The sequence below is a fragment of the Eubalaena glacialis genome, chromosome 16, assembly GCF_028564815.1.
Source record: "Eubalaena glacialis isolate mEubGla1 chromosome 16, mEubGla1.1.hap2.+ XY, whole genome shotgun sequence".
Lineage (NCBI taxonomy): Eukaryota > Metazoa > Chordata > Mammalia > Artiodactyla > Balaenidae > Eubalaena > Eubalaena glacialis.
In genome coordinates, this window is record NC_083731.1 from 1,339,888 (window position 1) to 1,358,286 (window position 18,399).

Genomic DNA, 18,399 nt, shown 5'->3' on the forward strand with positions numbered 1-18,399 from the left:
TTTGGGAAAGAGGGAAGTGGGGAAGAATGTAAAAGAATGTGGAAGCTTTTTAGTTGCTAATGAATAAGGTCCAAATAGATAATGTCTAAAATTAATAAATCAAGAATAAGCAATATAAAACTATAATTCAGATATACGGAGATAAACAGTGGGAAAAACAGCCAAAAGGCTTATAACAGGTCACTGCTGGGGAACGGCCCTGAGAGCTGGGGATGCCTGAAACTAGGGGGGGGGGGGACTATTTTCCTTATAAGCCTTATAATACTGTTTGCCTTTAAAAAGTACAGTATTCAGCAAAACTATGGAGGCAGTGAAAAGATCAGTGGTTTCCAGGGGAGGATGAATAGGGGGAGCACAAGGGATGTGGGGGGCTGTATGATACTATAATGGTGGATACATGACATTACGCCTTTGCCCAAACCCACAGATGTGCAACACCTAGCGTGTGTGCAAACGTAAAACTGAGGACTCTGGGTGATAATGATGTGTCAGCGTAGGATCACCAATGGCAACAAATGTACCATCTGGTGGGGATGTTGATGGTGTGGAAAGCTGTGCATGCTGGGAGGAGGGGGTACATGAGAACTCCCTGTACTTTCCACTCAGTATTACTGTGAACCTAAAACTGCTCTAAAAATAAAGTCTATTAAAACTGTTCCTATGTACTATATTAATTATAAATATTAGAATCTGTCAGCACTAGATTTTAATCCTGAATTTTATGCTCATTAATGATATGCCCTTTTGTAGATAACTTAACCTCTCAGGTTCTTAACCTATAAAAAGGGGGAAATGTAATAATTATAAATTGGAGATGTAGTGAGGATTAAATGAGATTATATATGTGAACTTTAATAGTGATTAATCTCTTTATACATTGCATTCTTCGCAAAGAGATAAAGATGGCTTACAAAGATGCATTTAATATAGCAAGATAAAGTGAATTAAAAATAAATAAGAAAAATAAGTCTGGCACCCAGGAATTGTTCACTTTTCTTTCTCCTGTAATTGAAGCAACACGTTTTGGGTGAATTTCATGAGTTCCTGTGCCCGCTACATGCTGTCTTAAAGTGGCTTCAGTAAATTCTCTCTACTACTGTGCTTTTACGTAAATGATTAGGTCAAGATGGACTCCTGATTGGTTGTATTAAAAGGTCCTATTTACAAATAGCTTTTGGGGATAATTGCACATAGAATATTTGAAAGTCCGCAAGACTAAACTATTCAATTTTCTAGTAAACCAGGGCCCTCAGAATGTGCAATATTCATTAGGCAAGAAAATTTACTGGTGTCATGATCAAAAGAGTGAATGTTATGGCTTGAATGGTGTCCCCAAGAAGAGGTTGGCATCCTAACGTGACCTTATTTGGAAATAGGGTCTTTGCAGACAAACACGTTACGATGACGGTGTCGGTGTGTGTGGTGTCCTTGTAAAGGGCAAATTTGGATACAAAGACACACAGGGAGAACTCCAGGTGAAGACGAAGGCAGAGATCGGGTGATGCTTCTTCAAGCCAAGGGACGGCAAGGATGCCAGCAAACCACAGAAAGCAGGCGGGGGGGTGGGTACCTGGGACAGACTCTCCCTCACGGCCTCAGAGGGAAACAGCTTGCTGGCACCTTGATGTCTGACTTCTGGCCTCCAGACCATGAGGCAATACATTTCTGTTGTTTGAAGCCACGCGGTCTGAGGCACTGTGTACGGCAGCCCCGGGAGAAGATGTACTACAACAGGGACTATTTAGTACACAGGAAGGTTAAAAAGGGTTCCTTGCTTAAAAGAATCCGACCCGAGTAAAGGATGTGATCTAACAGTTGCGCCCCATCTCTGATCCTGGCACCATGCACAGTACACAGCGCTTCTCTGAGGCAGGGGTTGGAGGGCGTCTTGCAAACTCTTGTCTTTTCAATACTTTGGTCTTTCCAATGTGACCCCTCTCTGACCCCCTCTGCTTTGGGTCCGCTTCCAGCTTCTGGGTAACCCCTCGTTCCTAATCATTTTCTTAATGCTCCATGTACTTCTTGGGCTGAATTACGTTCTCCACTTGTTCCCACGTTCTACTCACTGTCATGAATACATCCAACCGAAATATTTCAATCACATCCAGTTCAAACGCAACTGTATGTTTATAACAGAGTCCTGGCTTCCATGGGCGAGAGGTTGTGTAGGAGTATTTTTATAGTGAACTTCAAAAGCCCCTCGCGTATTTCCCCTGAGCTGGGTGAAAACGGCATCGAAGCCTGAAGTCCTTCCTCTGTGGCTCAGCGCACGGCTGGTCACAGGCGATCTGCCTTCCTGCCCTGCTGGCTTCCTTTCCTCATTCCTGTCCCGAACTTTCCTCGGTCTTTCTCAACTTCCTCAACAAAACAAAAATAAGAAAAATGAATTTTAAAATAATAAAAAACTTTAGAAGAAAGTAGTTTAACATGCATACTTGAGAGTTCTGTCTTTCAAAGGGAGCATTTTCTCCTATTCATGGATATTGAATAAGCCTATAAGATAAAAATAATTATTTGAAAAAATAAAAATGGTAATCAAATGTTTGCATTTCAGAGTAACAGTAATAACTCATACTGACGCCCTCTGCTTTTTGAACTGCCACCTTCAGACACTGAATTGACCCGCCCCTTCCAACATTATCACGTACTGTTAAGGCCATGGCGGCTAGGATGATGATTACGTGCAGGCGTGTTCCTTGTACATTGTCCCCAACACCCAGGACTATAGACACTGTGTCACCATGTGGTTTACAAAGAGAAAAGAAAATCCTGTACAAAGATAGAAAAAATGTCCTGGGACAGAATAGTTGACATTAAAGTGAATTAAATAGAGAAATAAAATCCAGGGCGACTCTTAAAGCAGTCTTGTCCTTGGTCAAAACTAGTAGACTAAGCATCTTTTTAAAAAGTTGATAGAAATCCTGGCGCTGGGAGCACTTACCACGAAAACAGACAACAAGCTGATGAACACGTTTCAGTAAGTTTTTGCATATGTTTACATGTTTGTAGTTTACCATCTCTAATTCTCTCTGAGTTGCACGAATTTAAATTTGGTTATGTTAATCTGAGGAAGATATTAATATAAAACCTTTCTTCTCATTTAAAAAAAGGATAAATCATTTATATTACTCTTTCAAACTGAGATTACTAGCAGAAAGGTATTCTCAGTTCTAAAAAATGTGAAATTTGGATAACAAGCTAAATTACTCACTTACTAAGGGAAATTATACAAAATTCTTAAAATAATTAAACCAATACTTTATTATGTAAATGAATACATCACCTGTAGTAACTATTTGCAGAAAAATAAGATTGTATTTAAAGTCGCAGCTCAAATTAAATGATGCCATTGTAGTGACATAATATAAGCAAAAATAGATGATTGAAAATCAATCTACAAGCTGCAAGTTCAATGCCAACTTGAATCGTGCACGTTTTTACCATACCCTTAGTATTCTGCTAATTTTTTACTGTGCCCCAGGCCAAAGGAAATATCTAACAGTTCCATTTGTTAAGTAGCTATGTAACTTAATATATATTTATATCCTAACAACTTAGCAGCCATTTTTTAAAAATTACATGAATTGAATGAAAAAAATAATACTTTCACCTCATTCCCTGACTAACCACCGTTGCTGAGTAAGGCTCAGCTGTAAGAGGTCCCCTCTGCACAGCTTCTCTGACCTTGGAATCACGTGGTCCCCAACACCTCACTCCTGACCTACCTTACGTCTCCCACGGGAATTGCTTTTGACACAGCAACTGCCAAAAACCCAATTTCATGAAGATATGATGTCATCAAGAGGGATTCAGCTCCAAGCAAATGTTGAGACTGGGAGCTACCATGAGGTACCTTAATTCATAAGGTACAGCTCCCAGGGCATCTGACCGAAGTCCAGCACTGCTGTGTTTCCCCCCAAATTCCCAAGTATCCTGATCTGTCTCTCTGAGTTCTGTGAGGTCCCCGGGAAAGCACAGGACGGGGACAAAGTTGGGACAGGTTATCTGGCACTGCCCTACCGCCCAGTGGAGCTGCCATGTGCTCTCCTCTGCTGCCACCATCATTCTAACTGTAAGAAATCAACGTCCAGTTTTATACATTTCAACCATACAAGCAAGTTACACAGTCCAATTCACACTAGAACGCGGAGCGTTACAAAGAAGGATAATAAGGCAGCATCCGGAGACAGATCGGGCTGGGACTAACTGTCAACCTCTTTCCACATCAAGGTCACCACCTTCAGACTTATCCCCCTTGCGCTCCCTGCTAGATTTCTTGATGGTTCTACGATTAAAGCGGAAGAGGTGAATTCCCACCCTGTGCCTCTTCACAGGTGCCCCTCGCGGTCTAAGAGGGTGGCCCCTTTCCCCTGCCCGCCTCCTCTGTCCAGGCGCCTGAACCGTCTCTGTGCACCAGAGCTGGCTTCATCCTTATGGTCCTGGGAGGAAACTTACCTTAATATCACATGAAACAGTGGGGCTTGGTACCACACCACACCGTATGATACAATATAACACAACACAGCACAACTGTAACACTTCACTGGCAAACGAAAGCTCCTTGCACCCCCATGTGTCAGATTATGGAGCAGGTCTTGGGGAATTGAGAGTTGGAAAACAAGCTCCCGCAGCCCAACAGTCCCTTGGTTTGGGGCTTATGTACACAAGCTCTGGGGTCCACTCGCCCAGCCACAGGAGGAGGCCCGCGTGCTACTCTCAGCACCGGACTCTGCTTTCCTGTCTCCTTAATCACCACCAGGACTATAGCCAGGGAAGCACGCCGCGCCCAGGGCTCCGGGATATGCGCCAGGCACTGTGCTAAGCCCCAAGGTGCCTGCTCCCCGCACCATTCCCTGGGGGTGCGCGGGGGGCCTCCAGGCGGAAGCAGGCCGGCTCCTCTGGGCTGGTCCTTGACAGCAGCTTCCCAGCAGCCCCCCGAAGCCCCTGCATCTGCTCCGCTGTATGGATTCAGTTCAGTAAATGGCTGTTGGTCCCCACAAGGTGCCTGGAACTGTGCTGATGCTTGAAATCAAACTTTAGGACAAACGAACGGATCAAGCCAGACACTGAGCCTGTTCTCCAGGAGGCTGGGGGCTACTGGGCATGCTAGTTGACATGCGGTGTCTGCCCGGGGGCGCGTCTGCTCCCCGGAAGGTGTTCTAGCAAAGGCAGGCCTTCACCTGCACGAATCTGCAGGTGGCCCAGGCTTCGCAGAGACTGCACAGGGAAGCGGGAAGGGCCGACCCCATTCTGGTTAAGTTTTTAAAAAATCCTAAAGTGAAGACTTTGCCTTAAAATGTTGTAAATGTGCTACTTTCCTCAAACCTGATTTAATACAACTGTTAAAAATTCATAACTGTTTCAAATTCATTTAAACTTAAGCTGTTTAAATTTATATTGAACTTGAAGCTTATAGATTGATTTCAATTATCTATTTTTAATGCAAATGCATGATTACATTTGAGCTGTGACTTTAAAGGCAATTTTAGTTTTCTGCAAATAGTTGCTACAGGTGATGTATTTATTTTAGACAATAAAGTACGGTTTAATTATTTTAAGCCTTTTACATAATTTCCTTTAGTAAGTGTAGAAATTAGTTTGTTATCCAAATTTCGTAGTCAATGTTTTAAAATTGAGAGTATATTTCTTGTAGTAATCTCGGATTGAAAGACTAAAATAAATGATTTATTTTTTAAATGAGAAGAAAGGTTTTACATTAATGTCTTCCTCAGATTAGCATAACCAAATTTAAATCCATGCAGCTCAGGGAGAATTAGAGATGGTAAACTACGAACATGTAAACTCATACGCAAGGACTCGCCAAAACAAGTTCTCAGCTTGTTGTCTATTTTCGTTGTAAATGCTCCCAGCACCAGGATTTCTAACAACTTTTTAAAAAGATGCTTAGTCTACTAGTTTTGACCAAGGACAAGACTGCTTCAAGAGTCACCCTGGATTTTATTTCTCTGTTTCATTTCATTCACTGTAACATAAACATTTCTACTCCAGCCCTTCCCTCCTTCCTTCCTTCAATTCCTTCCTTCCCGTCCTCCCTTCCTTCCTAGTACAGGATTTTCTTTTCTCTGTGTATGTAAATCACGTGGTGACACTATGTCTGTAGTTCTGGGTGTTGGGGGCAGTGTACGAGGAACATGCATGTAATCATAGTAACCACAGCAATTATATTTATAATATGCAATAATGATCAAAACAGGAGAGTTTAAGAAACCCTTCCCTGCCCACTGTTCACAGGGGCCTGATTATCTGGATTGACATCCTTATCCATTAGAATGATGAATGATTTAGACAACAAAGAGTGTCATCTTCTCCAAAAGCTATAGTTAAAACGCATAGGTTATCAGATTTCCTGAATGATGCCCTGCGTCCTGAAATTAGCTAAAAACCCTATTGGAATTCCTGTATTATCAAGATAGCTTTGATTCTTTCTATAGAATATTTTCTCTCATTTTACCCTACTTAAAATTTATTTTCTTGCATGTTACTCAAATAGATACAGATTTCTCCCATTACCACGCTTTTATCTAGGTCTGTATCTATAAATACAATGAATGCTATCTTATTATGATCTGCAGTAACAGTCACATGCATCATGCGGAACCCTGTGCTTTGTAGGTAAAACATTGCTGATACATAATAGCTTATTCTGTTTACAACAGCAGCCTCTCTATTTGTCCAACCTCTTCCTCTCAAAGACACTTAAAGTACTTAATGTATCAAGGTTTTTGCTTTTTTTTTAAACAAGATACTCCCGTTTTACAGATGACAATATTGAGAAACTTGATAGTTAAATAATATTATATTATTATGATTACAATTACGATATATTCAACAAAACCCATTTATTCCATCACACAGGTACTATTAAATGCCCTTCTCCTACTTTCAAATACCATTAAAATAATGCTCAACTATTTACGTGAATGTTTTGGCCCACACTGCATTCACGAGGGCTGTGCAGACCTAGTCTACGTAAATACAAATTAGTTTGGTAAAATTAGAGATTGATAAGGCACAACGTGACTTTGCTTCGTCCTTTGAATCGCCCATCTTTAAAACAAAGATGCGGGTGTGGAGTCCGCCTCCTGTGTCTTCCTGACTGCCCTCCAGGAGAGGCCCAGTGCATCCACGGGCAGCCAGGACGGCCGGTCCAAAAATGGAAAATAAAATCAGTAAATCGGTCAGTCCTCTCTACTTGCAAGATTCTACTAATAGAGCTTAAATTTTTTCTTCTCCCACTAATTTAATTTTTTCAAAAATCATCTAAACTGAACAATTAAGTGAGAGCACTTTATAAATAATAAACTGCTACTCAAATTTAAGTGATCTAGACACGGTCTTAATAGCTACTTACCATAAAATTGTTGGGGCCCGTGTCCTATCACAGGTCTCCCGAGAGCCCTGCTGGACCTGCCTCAGCATCTTCTGGAGGGTGCCTAGGAGAGGGCCAGGTCCCTTGGAACCTCAGGAGCAGCCTGCCCGGGGCGCTCGGTCTGAGAACCTGCGTTTGTAACAAGCTCTCCTGGTGTCCTGTGCACCCGGATGAGAGGCCGCTGCCCTCGTGAACCTCTAAGTCTACATCTTTGCCAACTCAAAGCCGATCTGGAGCAGCCATTTGCTGAAAAACAAAGCCGTGATCAGACCTACTCTGCTCAAAGTTATTCCAACCTTCCTCCACGCAAAAAAAAAAAAAAAAGAAAGAAAAAAAAAGAAAAGAAATACAGTGTGTGCACGCCCCATGGGAGGACCCCACCAGACTCAGCTTCCAGCCGAGCTTTCACTTACTCTGAGGAGCCTTCCCTGACCCCCCCAAGATGGGCATGCACAGTCTGTCCCACAACTGTGGCCCTCAGTGTCACACTCTTTCATGTGATGACCAGGCTCACCCGCTGGGCAGTGAGGCCCGTCATGTCCACCACTGCGTTCTCAGCACCTGCGCACAGGCCACACATACAACAGGTGCTCAGACAGTAACGCGGACCCACCATGGACTTGTAATCAATGTCTGCTGGGCAGATGAAGCAATGACGTGATGATCGTCAGGTAACTCTCAAGAGAAACCGTTATTAATACGATGGAGGGGAGACTGGTTTGTATAATTATCACTGTTTCCCACCCAGGCCACACTTGGCAACTGACGTCACAATTCCCCACATTATCTCTGCCTGAACGGACACAGGCTTACGTGTCAAATCACCATTTCTTGGGAGGTTACTATTTGCTGGGCACAGCATACTCTTAGATCCTTAATCCCGACTACATCCTTCTGAGGTTGGCTTGATGATTTCTGTTTCACATGTGAGAAAATGGACTCAGAGGTAAAGACAGTTACCCAGGACATGGGGCTGCTATGTGACCAGCCATGATTCAACTTCAGTTCTGACTCCAAATCTTACATCCTTTCCCATCTTGCTGGACAAGGCTCAACAGAGATTAGAAACAATATAAACATCATCTCACCTCACCGTGATTCTTCCTTTTCTTTGAGCACAGGTGTGTCATTTCTCCCTGAGGTGAAAATGCAAATGGCCAGTTTTTAGAAGGATAAACGTCCCCCTTCAGTTCAATTGCTAACACAAAGAACAAAGCTCCTGCTTTTTCATCTGTGTGGATATTCATGCTAAATTGCCTGCTGAAGTCTGGGCTTTCCCACATACCTAAATTTCCCCCTATAGTATGGATGACTTAAAAGCATGAGGTTTCTAAATCCTTTCCCAGGTTACAACATGCTCACCTGGATTTCCTCCTGTTCTGTTGCTTAGAAATAAAAAAGAGAAGTTGGCTTCTGCTTGGAATGTCTTCAGGCCGACCTTACCCTGCTACTATACTGTTTATAGGTGTTCTGCACCTATGAGGTTCTGTGCCCTATGCGTTCCAGTTTTCCTCCTGTGAAACCCGAGGTCAGTCTTTTCGATGCTAAGACTCTCATCTCCATGTCTGTGAGCGCGGAGGACTATTGCTGCCACTAGATACCGTCTCTACTTAGCGTTTCCGGGGTGCGCAGAGAGAGAACAATGTCTGGGTGATAACTCTTGTCAGTCCCCCCATTGTCAAACCCAATCTTACATTCCTCCACACTCTCACAATATTTCCCCATTGGGAACATGCCTGACATTGCAATTTCTCAAAACTGCAGCTCTGCAGTGAATGCCTAATTCCTGAAACTGCAAAATCTAACAAAAGCTGATTTTTTCCACTGATTTGACTGGCTGACTATTTCGAGGCTTTGCATGTGATGCCCTGCTGTTCTTCACAAACAGCGTCTTTAACGTCCCCACGCGGTCGTTCTGAAGTGGCTGTGGGCAATGAAGTCCTTGCGAGGGACCTGCGGGGCGTTCAGACTCACTCACAATGTCCGGCCTTTCTGCCACAGACAAAATTTCCCCATAGGTTACCTTTAGCAATTCAGGAGTAGCAATCGGTTACTTGCTTTGAACCCGGAACCCATTCACCAGGAGAGCCCAGTGTTACCCAGGGCGGCTGTGCAAACACATCAGCGCACTTGGAGGTATCTGTTTGCGGTGTTTTAAAAACTGCTTTCTCTCCCTCTCTCTCTGGCGTTGGTGTTTTCACATTTAAAGATGAAAAGCCAATTTAGAGGAAAATATGGCAATTCTGTTTTGTTTTCACTGTCAAAATAGATGATCTTTTTCTATCTTTGGATATACCACTAGTTTGGGTGCTTTATCTATTTTTCATATTTGTTAAAGCCCCTCGTGCTGTTACTGCAGCGCAAGTTCCCAGCTTGACTGGCGAGGAGGACAAATGTATCCTCTTCCTTCCTTCTCCCCTGACCCCCGACCCGATCCCTCCCCGCAAACTCCAGTTTTCCTGACTTGCCGGATGAGCCGTGGGGATTTCGCTCCCCATGAGCTACCCGGGATTATCACCCAGATTAGCGCCTCATTCCCCCGCCCTGATGGCGAATGGGGTCTGGCGACAAGCAGCCTGAATGTATTCCATCGCCCACCCCCCGGTACTGCCCCCCCCGCCCCTCCACACACGAGGTTTGCAGGAGCCCAGGTCAGGCAGCGATTCCTGCAGAGCCTGGGTAAAAGCGGAAAGGCAGGGCGCCCGAGGACCTGGTCTTTCAGCTTTGGTCTCTCACGCACACACAACTGCCTCGGCAGGACGGGCCTCTCCGGCCTCCTCCGCCCAGGCTCGCGTGCGGAGGAGCAGCCGGAGGCGGCCCAGGAAGTGGAGCCGGGCGCTCTGGTGGCGGAGAAGGACTCGGATGGGCCCGCAGTCCGCCCTGCGGTTGCCGTCGCCTCGGCGCGGGCCTCCCGTCTCCCCGCCCCCAACTTGTTGCGGCCGAGCCGGGAGACGGCCTGTTCCGCTCGCTGACTGTAAAAGGGTTTGACTTGCAGCTGACCCCGGGTCAGGACTTTCTCTGCACTAATCCCGCTCTCTTTAGACACAAAACACGCTGCCCTCTTCCCTCGCATCAGTCATCTTAATCCCCCCGGCGGCTGACACCCCGCGCGGCCCCCGGGCCCCGGCTGCACCCGAGTGGGCTGGGGGTGGACGCCCGGGACCCCACGCCCCTCCCGCGCCGAGCCCGCGGGGACGCGGCGGAGCGGACGGGGGACGGGCCGCCCCCGGCACCTGCCGACCCAGACCCGGACGCCGGGGGAGCGTCCCGGGCCGGGCCGCGGGGGGAGGCGGGACGCGGCGAGAAGAGACAAAGGAAAGGCCGGGAGCGCAGGGCAGGAAAGCGGAGGAGACGGAGCGGGAGGGGAGGTAGAGGGGAGGGGGAGAGCGAGGCTAACGGGACGGGAAGGGACGGCTGGAGAGCTGCCGAGAGAGAAGTGAGCGGGAGGAGAGGCGGGGGCCGGGCCGCGAACCCGGCGGGAGGAGGGCGACGGCGGGCAGCCGGCAGGCCCGGCCGCCCCCGCCCGGAGGGGACCGGGACCCGCACGCCGGGCGCAGGGTGCCGCCCGCCGCCGACGCTGCCGGGTTCCCGCGGGCGGGGACCTGGCGGGCGCGCAGCTGGGGAGGAAGGGCCGGGAAGGAGGGGGGCGGCGGGGAGGGGGAGGGGAGGGGAGGGAGGGAGGGAGAGCTCCGCGCCCCCCGCGGGGCCTCGCCGTCGGGCTGGGGGAGGCGGGCCGGGGGCCGGGAGTGGGGGGGCGAGGGTGAGGGGTCGCAGGTCCCCTCCTCCAGGGCTCGGCCTCCGCGCGCGCGCGCCGTCCCGACCCTGGGGGGCTGGGGGGCTGGGGGGCTGGGGGGCGGGGACCCGGGCCCACCTCCCTCGGCTCCTCGCTCCGGGGGGCCCGCGCCCCCTCAACCCCTCCCCTCCCGGCCCGGCCTTTCAATCCCGCCAACTAGTCACGCTGGGAAAAGGGCTGCGTCAAGGCCAAGTCTGCTTTTCACTTGTAGTTTCCAAGGAATCAAACCTATTATTACGTTCTGCCGCCGACGTTTCTGGAGCCTCTGCCCCGCGGGCCGGGCTGCGGAAGCGGGGGAGGGGACGCGGGCGAGCGGGGTCGGGGTCGCCCCGGAGCGCGCCTTCCCGGGGCCCGAAGCCCGGGAGGGGTTTCTCGAATTAGCTGGAACTTTTCGGAGACAGAAATCTGCGTTGGCCGGTCTTTGTCGGGAAAATGAAACGCGCGAATACGCGTGTTGTTCTTCTCCCACATGCAGGATTTTAATAGACCTATCAGTCACCGCCACCCGACGTGCATCTGCACATCAGGCGCGCTCTACGCGCTACCCGTTTTGAAATTAATTCACTTCTCCAGCTACCGGTGGGTTTCTTTGGCGGGGAGGAGAGGGTAGGGTCAAAGTCTTAACAACAACGAAAGGGGCCTGTGAGTTTAAAAAAAAAAAGGGGGCGGGGGGCGGAGGTCAAAAACGAGCAAAAAATTCCTCCTGCAAACAAACCGTGCTACCCTCAGCCTGGAGAGCCGGGCGGCGCACAGAGGCCGGTTCCTGAGCTCCCGCGGTCGTCCCGGCACGAAGTTGTGCAAACTTTGCACAAGGCCACCAAAGACTGTCCGCGCTCTCCACACGGTTTTCATACAAAATTGGAATAAGCGATAGAAGTACCGCCCTGGGATCTGGAAGTGGATGAGGCCATCACAGTATAATGATGGTCACATAACATTTCAGTTCGTGAATAGGGTGAGGGGTACCTTGGCAAGAACGGAATTCACAGTTGAGTGAGGCGTCTCAGGAGCCCTGTGGAATATTCTCCCCGCGAATTTAAATCGAAGAAACAGCGCTGGAATGATAAGATCTCAATCCTGAAGGATGAATCCCAGCTAATTTCTACTCCCCCATCCCAGGTTGTTTCAAAATTGAATCATTAAAGAATTTATATTTGCTTTTCTTCACATTGTTCTAGTCAACAAAACAAAATTGCTGGATTTCAGGAGTTCCTCTTTTAAGATCTTCCTGGGTTTTTAACAAAGTGGCTTGGGCCACCTGGCATTGACTATTTCTGCTGACTCTGTATGAGACACATAGGGGAAAATGCCACACTATAAGTCCACCTTCCAGGAAATCGACAGACAGCTCTGCCCGGAGTCCCCCGCATCCTGCTAAACTTTTTATAGTCAGAAACATTTCAGGTGTTACCCACATTACTAATATTGTTATGCCAATAGTCGAGCATAGATACAAGTTTGGTTACACATATATTCGAGCACAACCCCACATCTGTCTGCCACCTTAGTAAGTGCAGGGAGATACTGCAAAAGAGCCAGACGGAGTCCACTGAACTCTGTATATTTCAGAGTAACTGAGGCCTGCACCTTAGGCTGCATGTGGAGTTCACAGAGCATCACAGAATTTCCTCTCCCAGAGGGGACTGTGTGTGGCATTTATTCCCAGACTATCTCACTATCTGAAGATGCTGTTCTGCTCAGCAGTCCCTATGTATCCAAACACATCAGATTGCTAAAGCAAAAAAAAAAAAAAGAGAGAGAGAGAGGGAAAAGAAAAAAGAGGGAGACTTTATTATCTTGTTAGAAAGAAGCAATTGACGTCGTTCTTGAAATTTCTGCAATCACCTTAAGGAATGAGTGGTTGAAGCCAAATTATCAAAGTGACTCCAAAAAATTACACATGTCAATTGTCAGGTGAGCATTTTACTTAAAGCTATTCTCCAGTACAGCCTGAATGTATTTCTCATTAACCTGCTAGCACAGGCCCATGTTTGGAAGGATAGTCTATGCTCATTCCAGGACCAAAAAAAAAAAAAAAAAAAAGATGTTAAGAAAATGAGGGGTTGATGAAATCAACATATTTCCATCTGGCCTAAAAGTTTGTTCTTTTCAAAAATATTTCATCTTTATGCTGTGACTAATGTCAAAACGTATTTGCTACAGTATAACTTTTAAATGCAATATTTAATGCTGTCAGATTACTTGAAGACAAAGTTTTACAGAAAACTTTAAAATCCAGAAAAAAACTGCAATGTACCAATAAACACCTAGAAAAAATATAATTAAAAAATTTAAAGCATCAAACAACCTCAGATCTCATTAGGAATAATAAACACCGCATTTTGCGTTCACATCGGCTAGCAACTTGCATCCCAGCGTCACGGCGGGGCATGTGGGGGCGGTGGGTTCTGTGTGTGTGAAAATCCAACAAAATTATTTTGTCCCTTTCCAAGGAGAAATATACCAGAGGGAGGGTCTGAGGACAGACGGAGGGGCCTCGGTTGCAGTACATTTTAGTTTAGAGAGTGCGTTTCCTTGCGCCAAATTCAGAAAATTCCACTCGCAATCTTGTTAATTGCCCGGGAGTCGGGGGCCCCCGCGCCCCCGCCGTGGTCTCTGTCATCCATCCTTGGCCTGGTCCCGCCATTGGGGTCTTCTCTCCTCCCTCCTCCGCCCCAAACTGCACTCAGGTCCCGGGCCAGCTGCAAGAGGCAAAGCCCGAAACCAGGGATCGCAAAGCCCGCCGGCAGCGGCCGGCAGCTAAAAACTACACACCCAACGGCCGGACTACAAAACTAAATTTTTTTGGGGGGGGCAATTATTTCTCGTTCCGTAATAACACTGTAAACGCTACAAAATAATCTACCGATTTTAACTTCCCTCCGTTCCTCTGAATGCAGCTCCATGAAAACCGTACCCTCTCCCCTGGGGTTCCCTCAGTTTTAGTTCATGCTGATAATTTTTCTTTCTCCTTAGTCAGATTTACTGATTGTGTTTTGAGCTCATAAAACATGAATCTAAATTTAGCACGTTTCAAGTTTAGGGGGAAAAACCGGACTTCTCTCTCTCAAATTTATTGACTCAAAGCTCGATGCATTTTCAGGGTGGAGGTTCCTTTACCGTTTCGAGAAGAAAAGCTTTTCAGGAAACTATGTACATAATCTGAATCCTCCTGCCCACACCGCAACGCCTCCAATAAAAACTTCACAACGCGTTTACATGAAATAATACAAAACAAAAAACCGGAAATGCTCAGATACAGAAAGTTTTACAAAACCCAGAATAACGCTGCCGTCTGAAAGGGGTACAGGTGGGGATCTCTTGGTATAAGTTAACCAACCAAGCCCCCAAGGCGGTAACGACCACCAAAAGCGTGTGTTTGGCTCTGGCTCACTACACCGATAACAAATGAGAGCAGCTCCCCGCGTCGCCGGCACCCGACGCCGTCAGGAGGCGATGCGGGCGGAGGGCGGGCGCGCGGCCGGGATCGAAAAAAGCTGGCGTCGCCTCTCGCTTGGTTTGGTCTCTGTGTCCCCTCGAGCAAAGAAAACGCTTTCTGCCTCCGCGGGTGATAAATACTGTACAAAAAGTCTCAAGAAAACACCGAAGGTCAGTCTCAAACGCACAACGGTCCCGCCTAGCGGTCCCCAGGAGCTCCCGGTTAGGGGGGCCGGGTGTCACCTGGTGCTCGGCGCCAGTGTTTGCCTGTTTACGAGAACGTGGAAACGTCTGTACAAAAGCCAGGCGGCGCGTCGCCGGCCGCAGGGCCCCCCGCGTCCCTAGATGTGCGTCAGGGGCACCGTGCCGTTGACGCCCGCGCCCGCGCCCTGGTAGTGTTGCGGCAGCGAGTGCAGCCGGCTCTGCGCCGCGGCTGCGGCCGCCGCCGCCGCCGGGTCGCCGCCCTCGCCGGCCGGCAAGTACATGCTGATCATCTCGCGCAGGTCCCCGGGGCACGGCGCCCGCGAGTGCGCCGGGGCCGGCGGGCTGCCGCTCGGCTCCGACTTGACGAGCGAGCCGAGCGCGCCCAGGGCGCCCGACGACGCGGCCGCCGCCGCCGCCGCCGCCGCCACGGCCGAGTTCTGGTGCGCGCCGCCCGCGGCGGCGGCGGCGGCGGCCGCGGCGCCGTAGGGGAGGCCGCCGTAGCCCGAGGGCGAGGCGCTCATGTAGCCCTGCGAGTTGGAGATGGGGCTGTACTGCAGCGCGCCCATGTCGTAGCGGTGCATGGGCTGCGGGTTGTGCGGGTGCGCGTGCGGGTGGTGCGGGTGCGGGTGCGCCGGGTGCGCGTGCGGGTGCGCGCCGCCCGCGCCCGGATGTTGCCCGTAGGCCAGCTGCGCCTCCTGCATCATGGCCGCGGCCGCCGCCGCCGCCGCCACCGAGCCGGGGTAGGCGCCGTTGGCCCAGCCGTTGACGTGCGCGTAGCCGCCGGCCGCCGCGCCGCCCGGGCTCTCGAGGCGCTGGCCCACGGCCGCCGCGCCCACACCCACGCCCACGCCCATGGCCACGGCCGCGCCGCCGCCGCCCGCGCCTGCCGCCAGCAGCCCGCCGGCCAGCGAGTACTTGTCCTTCTTGAGCAGCGTCTTGGTCTTGCGGCGCGGCCGGTACTTGTAGTCCGGGTGCTCCTTCATGTGCAGCGCGCGCAGCCGCTTGGCCTCGTCGATGAAAGGCCGCTTCTCGGCTTCGGACATGACCTTCCACTCGGCGCCCAGGCGCTTGCTGATCTCAGAGTTGTGCATCTTGGGGTTCTCCTGGGCCATCTTGCGCCGCTGTCCGCGGGACCACACCATGAAGGCGTTCATGGGCCGCTTCACCCGGTCCTGGTTGGCCTTGGCTCCCGCGCCGCCGCCGCCGCCCCCGCCCGCCCCGGCCGGGCCCGACAGGTTCGTGGGGGCCTGGGCGCCGCCGGGCGAGTGCAGGTCGGTCTCCATCATCATGCTGTACATCGGGGCGGCTCGCGGGTTCACCGGCACCGCGAGGAGGGGGCCTGGAGCATAGACAGCCGGGGGGCGGGGGGGACGGAGAGGGGCTCAGACGGAACGAGACGTGGGTCGCGGGGAGAGGTCCTGGCAGAGGGAAGAATGGGGAGAGGTGGAGGCGACAGCAACAAAAAAGAGGCAAAAACACACGCACTTAGCGCCGGTCCGGCTCACAGGTGGAAAGTTTCTCTGCAGCACAAACCACTTGCCAAAGAGGCCGAGGGCCGGGATCGCCGTCGCCGCGGCAGCCGGGTCGCCCTCGGCGGAGCGGTGCAAACAGGTTCAGTCGCGGCCAAGTTGCAGCTCCACTTTCCGGGACGCGAGCGGTGCGCGGGGCCCGGCCCGGGGCTCGCCGCCGCCGCCTCGCCCGCCCGCCGCCGGAGCCTCCTTCCTCCTGCGCTCGGTCCTCGGCGGCCTCCAACTCCGGGGCTGCAACTTCTAGCAGCGCGGCGTGCCGCGTGCGCTGGGCATGTGCCGGTCCCAGGTGCCCGTGGGGAGCGAGCCGCCGCGGGGGGGGGGGGCGGGGGGGGGCGCTCACGGTGCCGCCGGGGAGGGGGGCCGGGGGCAGCTGAGGGAGGGCAGGCGCGCAGAGAGGGCCAGAAAGCAGGGCGACCGAGCCCGGGATGGGCTGCCCGCTGCCTGCCCGGGGCCGTGCGCTCGGAGCGGAGGCGCACGCGGGGCCGGCGGCGCGCGGGGCCCAGCAGCCATACCCCCGGCCCGGGCTGCCATTAAATGAGCGCGCCGCGGCCAATGGGAGCCGGCGGCGGCGGTGATTTGCATGGCGCGCTGGCGAGTGACGTGGGGAGGGAGTAGAGGCGCCGGGCGCGGGCGGCGGAGCGGGGAGGAGGGGGAGGAAGGAGGGGGAGCGGGGGCAGGAAGGGGGGGGGGGAGGAGGCCCGGGAGGGGGTCACAGCCACGCTGCTTCCTGAGCGCGCGCGGCGGCGGCGAACCCCGAGCTCACCCTCCTTGCCTCTCCCCGCCCGCGCGCTCCGAACGATTAACGATTGGGTTTAAAAGCGAAGACGAAGAAAGAATCCTGCGGGGCCGGGGGGTGGTGGCGGGGGAATGCAGCCCGGAGCCTTGTTTAAGAGAGCGCAAAGGAGACCCGGCTCCTCCTCTGCTCCCCTGCCAGCCAACTCTGCGCCTGCTGGGAAGGGGAAAGTTGGAGACCGAGGCGGCATCCTCGCCCTCAGCTCGGCCCGAGGGCTGGAAAGCAAGGGCGCGCCCTTGGGAGCAAGGGAGACCGTCCTAGGTACACAACCGGAAAGCCCCCCTCTCCCCGCACCCCGCGGGCTCTCCTGCGAGGCCTGGACAGCTCAGCCCCCCGCCCTCCCACGGATGCACGCTTCCCCGCCGCTGTGCTGAAGTTCTCCAGTGCCCCCTCTCGTAGGCCAGGCCTCCGCGGTCCAGGCCACGATAATCCCGTAACGGGGAAGCATTTGTGTCGGGCTCGGCTCCACAGCTGCTTTTAGCCTTAGCCCTGAACTCTTATTTTGGAGGCGGGGGGTCTTTTAATGAGCCTAGGGGTTGTAATCACGTGCTCTTCTCAATTTGGCTTCTTCCTCCTAAAAAGGAATTTCTGGGAAGGTTGAAAACAACAAGATCTATCTGGAATCTAGTTACTCAACGACAGTTGAAAAAGTTTGTTGAAATCGCAAAAGAATGATCTAGCCCACGCTCTCTTGGAGCGAATCTTCCACAAGCCGTTTGCCTAAGAACTGCGAAAACTCCGTGAACGGAGTGGGGCCCACCTGAACCCGAATCGGAAAAGTGAGGCCTCGGGACCGAGCGACAGATGCCGTTTTCCTGCATTATGCAAACGAGAGGCCTGTTTCCTGGAACGATTAAGGCATAGACCTGCGGTTATAATTCTTAAACCTTGAAGGATTCTCAATACCGGGAAGTACAAGAGATTTCCAAGCCCATTCTCAAACACCATTGCGCTCACGGTGCCGGTACAATTCCAGTGGTATGAAAGTGGCCCAGAGACTTGCAGAAAATCCATGAGAGTCCAAGCATCCCTCCAGAGTCCTCATGGAGTAACGGGGGCGTCTCTGTGCGCCGCAGAGGGAGGTGTTTAGGAAATTCCTGGTGGGTAAAGTGGAGCCTGACCAAAGCGGCCCGGCTGACCATACTGTAATAGAAATAAACATATAATGATGATGATGATCATTACAAGAGGAGTAATAGTGATGTTTAAGTATGTTGGTCAGTGAATACATGACGCCTCTTCCCTTCCCCCC

At 51.2% G+C, this 18,399-nt stretch overlaps 1 protein-coding gene across 2 annotated transcripts; it reads right to left on the reverse strand.

Annotated features, from left to right (window-relative positions):
* Positions 1-14,962: 14,962 nt before the first annotated feature.
* Positions 14,963-16,123, reverse strand: SOX1 (SRY-box transcription factor 1). Of its 2 annotated transcripts, XM_061170991.1 has the most exons (2): positions 15,341-15,991; positions 14,963-15,262 (listed from the first exon to the last, which is right to left on the reverse strand). In XM_061170991.1, exons 1-2 carry the CDS (start codon positions 15,977-15,979, stop codon positions 14,963-14,965), a joined length of 939 nt encoding a protein of 312 aa, XP_061026974.1. In that variant the 5' UTR covers positions 15,980-15,991. The 2 variants fall into 2 exon arrangements, with proteins under 2 accessions (XP_061026974.1, XP_061026973.1); XM_061170990.1 differs by having other exon boundaries at positions 14,963-16,123.
* Between the last annotated feature and the right edge of the window lie 2,276 nt (positions 16,124-18,399).